Source organism: Clarias gariepinus, chromosome 3, assembly GCF_024256425.1.
Source record: "Clarias gariepinus isolate MV-2021 ecotype Netherlands chromosome 3, CGAR_prim_01v2, whole genome shotgun sequence".
In the NCBI taxonomy this organism is placed as follows: domain Eukaryota; kingdom Metazoa; phylum Chordata; class Actinopteri; order Siluriformes; family Clariidae; genus Clarias; species Clarias gariepinus.
In genome coordinates this window covers 32004567-32015293 of record NC_071102.1, presented here as the reverse complement: position 1 = coordinate 32015293, position 10727 = coordinate 32004567, and the positions used below count along the sequence as shown (strand labels likewise).

At 41.5% G+C, this 10727-nt stretch overlaps 1 protein-coding gene across 2 annotated transcripts; it reads right to left on the bottom strand.

Annotated features, from left to right (window-relative positions):
- Positions 1-1246: 1246 nt before the first annotated feature.
- Positions 1247-10362, bottom strand: LOC128519168 (cilia- and flagella-associated protein 20-like). Of its 2 annotated transcripts, none has more exons than XM_053492788.1 (5): positions 10201-10362; positions 8759-8838; positions 8576-8687; positions 8024-8212; positions 1247-2310 (listed from the first exon to the last, which is right to left on the bottom strand). In XM_053492788.1, exons 1-5 carry the CDS (start codon positions 10282-10284, stop codon positions 1858-1860), a joined length of 918 nt encoding a protein of 305 aa, XP_053348763.1. In that variant the 5' UTR covers positions 10285-10362; the 3' UTR covers positions 1247-1857. The 2 variants fall into 2 exon arrangements, with proteins under 2 accessions (XP_053348763.1, XP_053348764.1); XM_053492789.1 differs by having other exon boundaries at positions 8024-8188.
- Between the last annotated feature and the right edge of the window lie 365 nt (positions 10363-10727).

Below are 10727 nucleotides of genomic sequence, written 5' to 3'. Positions count from 1 at the left end.
AATGTGTCACTGAAGATGTTTCGCCTCTGGGCGTTCATGGGAATTATGGCTCAGGTTAGTGTAAAATCTCTGATAGTGCCAGTATATAGAAACCATGAGCGATGGTAATTTCTTTGTTGGATAATTGATTTGTTGGTTATAGATGCCACTTACATTATTCGTGGGCTGCTTTTTAAAAGGTAACTATGACAACACGATGACTCTTTGATCATCAGTCAGCCCATCGCTGTGCTTATGTATGTCCATGCTTACTACGTACATCATTATGGAAGTGCAACAGAGGGTAGGGCTTCACCGCAATAATTAATATGCTGAATAATAATAATACTGATAATAATAATAATAACAAAATCATGTTTTTAAATGTAATATTGTTAAGAATACAAGTAGGAAACGTCATTACCATACAGAGGCTAATGCACTTTTTATCAAAGAGTGAGAGATAGACAGACAAAGTAAAGCATGATGTGGGGTCATACATGTTAGACACAGAAAGCTCCACCACAATCTTCAGTGCTGGAGCAATGGGAATTTAAAAAAAGGACAAGTATTTTAAGGGTGATAGGAATAGAAACAATGATTTAAACTGAAATAAACTGTGTTTGACATCTTTTACAAAAAGATGTCAAACACCAGTAAAAATAAAGGAGAAAAAGATGAAGAACCAATCAAACAAAAAACAGGAACAAGAGAGGAGAGGGAAAGAATCAGCATTAAGTTTCAATGAAGCCCACACACCCTGATTATTACAGGGAGCTTACACTCCCTGCTTTTCAATTATGTTTCATGAACATTGTTTGCACTTTGTAACAGTTTAATTCATTGCTTTTTTTATTATCTTCCTTTATATAATAAAGTCATTTGGATTTTTGCACTTTATCAGTAATGCATGTGGTTCCTAAACCTTGGCTAAGTGCTTACAGTGCACTTACAGTGCTTAGCCTTGATTCATTAATGTTATATATATTTTAGTTTCGATTTAAATAGAATTAACTAGAATTGTTGTACTGGACCAATATTCATGTACTTTCTTATGTGAAAATGTTAATTACCTTAATTAATTTGTAAATTAAACATTGAATGGCAACATTATATACATCAAAGTATTTTTATTATAGACTTTTCCACTTAATTACATTTTTACATAAATACAGATGTGGATTCAAAAGAGGTTTATTTTAAAATGTCATAAACACGACTAAAAGTGCATGACCATTAACAAAATCATGTAAAGATGTAAAAATTGATTTTAACTTTTAACTTTTAAGTTAAAGACACAGTGCTACATTCCTGCGGATGCACTAAGGCTGTTTTGGCGGCTGATGTTCCAGTCAAGCCAAGCTCGTCAAGCCAACAATTTACACAAATCACACACATTAAAGCAATATAAGATTTTATCAGCACTGCTTTGAATCTTGAATTCATTTATTTATTGCTTGTTTGAATTTTGGATGGTGACCTTGGGTGAATAGAAAGGTGCCTATTTAAATAAAAAGTATTATTATTATTATTATTATTTAAAACTGCTTTTAAAAATTGTATTTAACATTGCATATCTACATGTCAGTGACATGGCGACAAGTTGGTGGCACTGAGAAGCGGGCAGGAGAGGGTGGGTGGCATTTTGCTTTTGTGAGAACGAGGAAGCAGCGCACTGGAGCTGGACAGGCTTTTGATTAGCCACCAGACATCCATCCTTTTAGGATGCAACTGCAAGGTGGGCAAAGGAAGAGAATCCCCAGACTTCAAGGCAGAAAACAGCAGACAGCACAACGCATCTGCAGCAATTACAGAGTGGTCGAGCTGGCCTCGCAAAACACATGGTAGATGGGATGCACAGCTCACCCCCAAGCTGTCTTATTCCTTAGAAGGCTCAAGCTCCGTGCTCGTGCCCAGTTCACCCTCTGTGTTCGTGCCTGGTTCCACCTTTATATCTGGCTCTGTGCTCGTGACCGGTTCAAGCTCTGTGCTCGTGACCGGTTCCAGACTGGCTTCAGGCTCTGTGCTCATACCCTGTTCAGGTTCTGTGCTCGTACCCTGTTCAGGCTCTGTGCTTGTACCTGCTTCCGGCTCCGTGCTCATGCCTGGTTCAAGGTCTTTAACTGTGCCCGGTTCCGGCTCTGTTTCTTTGCTTTGTTCTGGCCCAAGGCTCACACTTACTCCTGGTTCCATGCTTATGTCTTGTGGTTGTGCACTTACTTTTGCTTTGTTTTGTACTGGCAAATACAGTTTAAACTCTGCCGGGAGCTCATCCTCCGAGAACAGTCGGTCAGAGAAGTAGACTCGTCTAATACGACAGTTTGCGTGGATCTGAAACCAAAAAAAGTTGAGCCATTTGTTAATTAGAGCATTAATACTTGTTTTACATTAAATACTTCCACCGATCAGTCATAACATTTAAACCACAGAGCGGGGACGTGAATAAAATGTACTATTTTATTACAGTGGCGCGTGTCCTGGGCGGAGATATACACGGCAGCAGATGAACAGTCATACTTGAAGTGATGAAAGCAGGAGTTATGAGTGTAAGGAGTGACAATGCCAATGGAGAAACTGTGATGGCTAGACAACTGGATCAGATCGTCTCCAAAGCAGCAGATCTAGTGGGTGTTCCCACTATGCAATAGGGTCATGGAAGCCCAAGATTCATCATAAGCTAAATGTTAGATAAATCAGCTTTCTTTACAGCAGACAGACTTTTCTTACATTTCTGAGCTCACCTAGCACCACTGTTTGAGGCTAAGACAACAGCGTGGAGATTCGGTAAATGGTAGTTTAGCCTCTGGTTTGTGTATGAGAGCTTCTGGTTCTATGATATTACAACAGAAATTAATAAGAGGAACCTGTATTCAGCCTAGTCAGCAGTGAGATCAAACTCAAGGCAAATGTTGTTGTTCTTTCGGCTGTTCCCGGCAAGGGGTCGCCACAGCGGAATACCCAGTCCGCACTACAACTTGGCACAGGTTTTACGCCGGATGCCCTTCCTGACGCAACCCTCCTACTTTATCCGGGCTTGGGACCGACACTGCATCCAGTGGCTGGGACTTGGGCACTGGCTGGGAATCGAACCCGGGCAAAGTCAAGGCAAATAAACGTATATAAAGTTCATGATTGCAGTTGTGCCATACTCTTTCCATTTTTGAATGATGGATTGAACACTGCTTCGTGAGATGTTGAAAGCTTGGGACATTTTTTAAAACCTTTAATCTTGTCCACAACTGTAATCCCTAATCTGTCTGCTGTGTTTCTTGGGATTCATGATGCTGTTTAATCACTAATGTTCTCTAACAAACCTCTGAGGGCTTCACAGAACAGCTGTATTTACATTGAGAATAAATTACACATAGGTGGTCTCTATTTACTAATTAGGTGACCAAAATAGGTTCCACTGGATTTTAGTTAGTATCAGAGTCAAGGGAGCTAAATACAAATGCACACCATGCTTTTCAGATTTGTATTTGTACAAATGTTTTTGAAAAACCTTCCTTCACAATTATGTCCCACTTTGTGTTGGTCTATTACATAAAATCCCAGTGAAATACATTTACGTTTGTTGTTGTAACGTGGCAAAATGCGGAAAGGTTAAAGCGGCATGGCACTGTATGCAAGACAAAGACAGTGCAGTGCTGACCAGTACAAAGTACGTACCAGTACCTAGTGTGCTTTAGTTTTCTAAATTGGATTCTTCTCCACTGGTAAGGTAGGTTTTTAACTTTTGTACTGTTTTTGAAAACACAATTAGTTCATACTGTATACTGTACCTAGTTTTTGCTGTTTGGTAGTGTTGATTGCAGTGTGATTGAAGTAGGTCTAAAGCAATTAGTTCTCAGGTAATTAATCAAGAGTAGTTTCAGGCTTCCTTAAGGTGTGAATTGTGGGCAGGGCTTAGCTACATATATTGAAGGTTAATAAGAATATCCTGCAACAAAGGTAGTGCACAGAGAATTGATTCAAACTCTTGTTTGCCAAGAAGTTACAAGTTTTTATAGACAGTTACCTCAGTCTAGCATGTGTCTTCAACCTATCTCTGTCAGTTCTCACAGACCAAGATGCTTTTACTCACACAGCAGAGGCAGATCTCCCAGAAACCTCATCTACCCTCCAGTACTGTCTCATTGTCCTGCACTGGTGGTAGGTGGGCTCTGGAACTGCCAATCTGCTGTAAAGAAAGCAGACTTTATCTCTGCCCTAGCTACTCATTACTCTTTTGACTTTCTGGCAGTAACTGAGACCTGGATATCTCCTCAGAACTCAGCTACACCGGCTGCCCTATCCTCTGCCTATGTATTCTCTCACACTCCACGAGAAACTGGCAGAGGTGGTGGTACGGGTCTCCTGTTGTCCAAGAGATGGTCCTTCTCGCCCATCACCCTGTCTCATCTCAGTTTTTCATCATTTGAATTTCATGCAGTTAAGGTAACCTCTCCAATTAACCTCCACATCTTAGTTATTTACCGTCCTCCTGGCTCTCTAGGAAACTTTCTAGATGAAATGGACATACTTCTTAGTCTTTTTCCTTCTGCTAACACTCCTCTCACTGTTCTAGGAGATTTCAACCTTCCATCTGATAAACTCCAATCCTCTTTCCTTCTCCCTCTCCTTAACTCCTTCTCTTTAACCCTAAACAGCTGCCCTCCTACACACAAGGCAGGAAATTCTCTCGACCTTGTTTTCTGCCGCCCTTCCCCATTCACAGATATCACTACTATTCCTCTTCATAAATCTGATCATTACCTGGTATCCTTCACCATAACCCTTCCCATCCTATGTAAACCTAACCACCAAAATGTCTCTTTTACCCGCAAAAACCTTCACTCTGTCTCCCCTTCCTCTGTGTCTTCATACACCCTATCATTCCTCCCAGACCCAGACTCCTTCTCCTCTTTACCACTAGAGACTGCGACTGAAACTTTCCTCTCCTCTCTCTCCTCATCCATAGATCTCCTTTGCCCGCTGTCATCTAAACCAAGGAAGACGTCTTGTCCTGCTCCTTGGCTATCTGATGTACTGCGCAACAACAGGAGAGAATTAAGAACTGCGGAGAGAAGATGGAAGAAATCACAGCTTGATGCAGATCTCATCTCTTACCAGACTCTTCTTTCCAAATTCTCATGTGATGTGACTTCTGCCAAAACTACCTTCTTCAGACAAAAGTTGGAAGCGTCTGCACATGATCCTGTCAAACTCCACAACATCTTCTCCTCACTACTCAACCCACCGACTCCTCCTGCCCCTTCCTCTCTGACTGCTGACGATTTTGCCACATTCTACGATGGGAAGATTGCAGCAATCCGCCAGTCCTTCGCTCTCAACCAAACTCCTACGGCAGAACCTCAGGACCTTTCCTTCCCTCCTTTAGCAGAATTTTCCAACTTGTCATCTGACGAGATTCAACAGATCATCTCGTCATCTAACCCCACCACCTGTTCATTAGACCCAATACCTTCCACAATGCTCCAGGCCATCTCACGAGACCTCCTTCCCTTCACCACAGCCATCATCAACCAATCCATATCATCTGGTCATGTTCCTGCCGCTTTTAAGAAGGCGAGGGTTATTCCCATCCTCAAGAAACCCTGCCTGAACCCATCAGAAGTTAACAACTATCGCCCGGTATCACTGCTCTCTTTTATTTCCAAAATTCTTGAAAGAACGGTTTATAATCAAATGTCTCTTTATCTCTCACAGAACAACCTTAATGACCCAAACCAATCTGGATTCAAAGTGGCACATTCCACAGAGACTGCCCTTCTGTCAGTCACTGAGAAGCTCCATGCTGCTAGATCTGCTAAACTTTCATCTGTCCTCATCCTCCTGGACCTGTCAGCTGCATTTGACACCGTGAACCACAAGATTCTATTATCTATTCTTACAAGCCTTGGAATTTGTGGAACAGCGTGGCAATGGTTTGCTTCTTACCTAAAAGATAGGTCATATGAGGTAACATGGAGGGGATCTACATCTGCCCTACGTAGACTCTCTACTGGTGTCCCACAGGGCTCAGTACTTGGTCCTCTTCTGTTCTCCCTCTATACCCGGTCTCTTGGTAAGGTCATATTATCGCATGGATTCTCATACCACTGTTATGCAGACGACACCCAACTTGTTCTCTCCTTTCCTCCCTCTGACACTCAGGTTTCCACCCGGATCTCAGCATGTCTGGCAGACATCTCATTTTGGAGGGCTGCTCATCAGCTGAAGCTCAATCTCGGTAAAACCGAACTGTTGTTTATCCCTTGTGACTCATCTCCAGGTCAAGACCTTGTGATATCCATGGACAACAACCAAATCAATCCCCCAACCACTGCCCGCAATCTTGGGGTAACCGTGGACAATCATCTGTCATTTTCCCCACACATTGCTAACCTTACTCGCTCTTGTCGATTTCTTCTTTACAATATCAGAAGAATTCGCCCATTTCTTTCTTCACAGGCTACTCAGGTGCTTGTTCAGTCCCTTGTTATTTCAAGACTGGACTACTGCAACTCACTCCTGGCAGGCCTGCCTTTGTCCACGATTCGTCCTCTGCAACTAATCCAGAATGCAGCAGCACGACTCGTTTTTAACCTTCCCAAGTTCTCCCACACCACCCCACTCCTCTGCTCCCTGCACTGGCTTCCTGTAGCTGCCCGCATCAAATTCAAAACACTGATGCTTGCCTACAAAGCTAAAAATGGCCCAGCACCCACTTACCTCTCTGCGCTAATTACATCACGCACTGCACCACGTTCCCTCCGATCCTCCAGCACTGCTCGCCTCATCCCACCATCTCTCAGGGATCGAGGGCGGCATTCATCCAGGCTCTTTTCTGTTCTGGCTCCTAGGTGGTGGAATGAACTTCCTCTAGATGTCCGTACATCAGAGACTTTGACTATCTTTAAACGACGACTCAAGACGCACCTGTTTCTCCAGTACTTGGACTAACCCCCCCTCCCCCCCCCGAGAAAAAAAAAAAAAAAACTCAGATGTGTTGGACTAATGGTACTTAGTTATTAACCTAGTTAACCCAGTGTAAGTATGTATCCAATGTTGTAAACATTAAAGCACTTTTTGTAAGTCGCTCTGGATAAGAGCGTCTGCGAAATGCCTAAATGTAAAGTTCTAATGCAACCGATGTAAATCTATTAGCCACTGCACCTCCTGTCTGTATGCTGATTCGTCTTTCCCGTCATGGTCGTGTCATCGGGCGAAAATAATAACATGGGTGTGTCATGGGTTGTGAGTCAGCAGAGCGAACAGCAGTGGACTGAACACACGGCCCTGAAAGGGAGTCAAACTGCATAATCAACAGTACCGTAAAATCTAGATCCTTTCTACCACCAATAGCACAAAACTTGACCACAGAGAAATGGTCTGGCCTGGTCAAATTAATCACATTTTCTTTTACATAAGAGGAAGAGATGACAAGACAGTGGAAGCAGTGTAATGCTATGAGCAATGTTTTTTCATCACATCTCAAACCAATCAAACATCTGTGGGATGTACAGGAGAAACAAGTTGGACCCATGGAGGCCTCAACTCACAATTTACAGGACTTAAAAATTTAGGTGCTAGAGTATTATTACCATACACTACAGGACCTTCACAACATTAGCCTAGTTTTTAATGATATAGTTAAATGCAATGTCAAGGATCGTCAGTCTCAAGCATACAGGATATGTATCACTCTGTTAGCTCACTTAGATTTTTATCATATAAATAAGGAGTGTAGTGGAGACATTGGTGCAAACACTGTCCCAGAATGCAATGGAGTTGTAATGACAACTGATTATATCCACAACAGATAATACAGTACCAGGCCAATATACAACTAAAACACTTCCAAAGAGGCATGAAGCCATGCAGAAAACAAAAAACTATGTGGCACACGTAACGTCACAGTTCTGCTCTTGGTGAAAATCTGGGGTTAGCATCTAAATCTTTCTAGGCCAGTGGTTCTTGTAGGACCACTGCAAATGCCTTTTAATTTAATGCCCTGAAGACACACTAATAATTTAAGTGTCTGACTTGTTTGAGTGCGCACCTGTACTCGCAGGGTTTCAATGTAGTTGGTCCCATAAGCTCTCCTTGTTAAATCCGCCAAGTTAAACTGGATCTGGTTCCAGCCATCATCCAGTCTCATGGGCATGGTGCAGATGAAGGGATTCACGCTGGTGGTACTTCGGTAATTACTGGCCCTAAATCTGCGCTGCATATTTTCATCATCCAATATCTGAGACAAGACAAAAGAGCAGTTTCAAGATACAAAACTAAAGAGCTCTCTGACATACACGTTACTTAATAGATGTGTAATGACTGTCGGCCTTCTGCTCAAACAGGGATTAGGTAAGCTCTCCGTTTTTTGCTCAGCATCTACTACATTTACATTAAAGCATTTTCCAGAGTGACTTACATTTTTAATATCATTACACGTCTAGTTTGAGAGAGGGCCTTGCTCAAGGGTTCAACAGTGACAACTTGGTGGTGGTGGTGGGGTTTGAACCCAAGACCTTCTGATCAATGCCTAACCACTAAGCAGATGTTATTAGATGTTGGATAATTATTTGGTGGTGTGTGTGGCTCCATATTACCCTACCTTGATTTCGAATGTAAAATATTTCTTTAGATTCTTGACGACCAGAATTATTATTGGAAGCTTGATGCCCAATGTTTTTGTGGAGTCAGCTGGGCATGTGATGTAGGTTGTGCTGTGGAAGTAAGTGAGACCGTAATTAGCCAAATCAAAATGAATACAATGTAAATAGATTTAAATGCTTACCTGACATTGGTTCCTTCCATCTCAAGCACCAGAGACTGGATGTCATTGTCTGTAATCCTTTTTATATGGCCATTTCTCACCTGCAAGTACAGTTTATCACAGTTGAAACAATTCTACAGTTTTTTCTTCAGAAGCTCCAATGAATTTAGGCAGCTAGTCTGACATGTTTTCTGTATGGTTTAGCAGAAAATACTAGTCAAATACTCTTTTAATGATTCACAGTAGAATTGACGTATGAGGTGGTATAAAAAGGTTTAGGACTAGTTTATACCATGCCAACAGATGGCAACACAATGCTGCACGCACAGTCACTGGGAGCACTGAGCTTTATAAGTCAATGTGCCAAAAGATATCGTCCTGTGTACATCGGGAACTGTGCAACTGGTGCTATTTTTACCATGTGTGATACCATGTCTGCTATTTTATCAGTCCGAACAAAGAACGATGCATGAAACTGGGCACATCAGCCACAAAGACGTTTGACATGATTTGGAAAGTTGCATGCGGCGATGCTGCAATGAGTGGTTTGAGGTGTTTTAAGTGGCACGCATGCTTCAAGAGCGGAGGAACATCAGTGGAACACGACGAGAGATCAGGAAGACCTCCTAAAATGTTGAAACCATTCGGCAACTTGTGCATGATGATTGACGGAGAACAATCCACAACATTGCTGCCATTGTCATACTGTGTGTCATACGGGACAGTCCAGGCAATCCAGACATGTAATTTGAACATGTGCTGTGTTGCTGACAAGTCCGTCTCCAGGCTGTTGACCAAGGAGCAGAAGGAACATTGCGTTGAAATCTGCCAAGAACTGCATCAGCGTGCCGTGGATGACTGCCACCAGTGACAAAACTTGGATGTATGTGTATGACCCTGATATAAGGCAACAGTGAAAAAGGCCATTTTTTGACATTTGGGCATTGTGCATCGAGAATTTGTCCCTGGGGGCCAGATAGTGAATTCTACTGTTTTTTTTCCCGGTTTTATTTGGTGGTGATCTGTGGCGTGCAAATCTTTAAAGATTTTTTATATCATAATATATATTTTTATATCACTTCATCATTACTTAACATTAATTAAACTGCCAGTCAGACAGATACATAAACAGTCACACAGCCATGTGTGTATATGTGTGTGTAATAACGAGGCAACCACAAAAAAATATAACAAAAACATAAAAAAGGTAACTTTTTTTTATGTAGCAGATAAAAAACAAGACAGGTGAACATGAAACCATTAAAGAAATGTTATGGGTGTGTAAGTTGGGTGTTTTCATGACAAATGAAGTTATACTGCTTGCAATTTCCCTGATGTGCTTAATCCAGATTGTGAGCTAACCAAAGTCTCCATTTTGTAATTTCTGGGTAATCAGCTCTCTTACCTAATCAATCCGGACTACCTAAACTAACTGAATGACGGTTATTGGATAAGATGCTTACCTTTTTATCCCAAATCTGGAGCGGCTTGCTTCCAATGCTGTATAAAATAGAAAACAAGCCGCTCTGGAATTTATGTCTAAACATAACTAAACCGTGATTGATCTCTTTTTTTTTTTGTTAAAACGCTCAAGTGCAATTCTTCGGTCCGATCTCCTGTTCAGTTTCCGCGTTTCGTTTCAGCAGCTAATATTATTACGTCTGGCTGCGAAGCTCAGCTTGTGTCGAGCAGAAGAGCCGATACTAAATAAAGTCTCAACTTCAACACCTGTCTCGTTATGTTGAGTAGTGTGACGTAACCAATGACGTGCCAATCATATTCATACTGTATTCATAACTCTCTCTCTCTCTCTCTCTCTCTCTCTCTCTCTCTATATATATATATATATATATATATATATATATATATAGTGAGATAGTGAGAGAGAAAAATATTTTTAAAAATCCACGATTCAAAGTAAATGTTTGTGCACGTTACTCCTAACTTATCACGTATAGTTGACAACTTAATTATTAAGAACGTAATTATT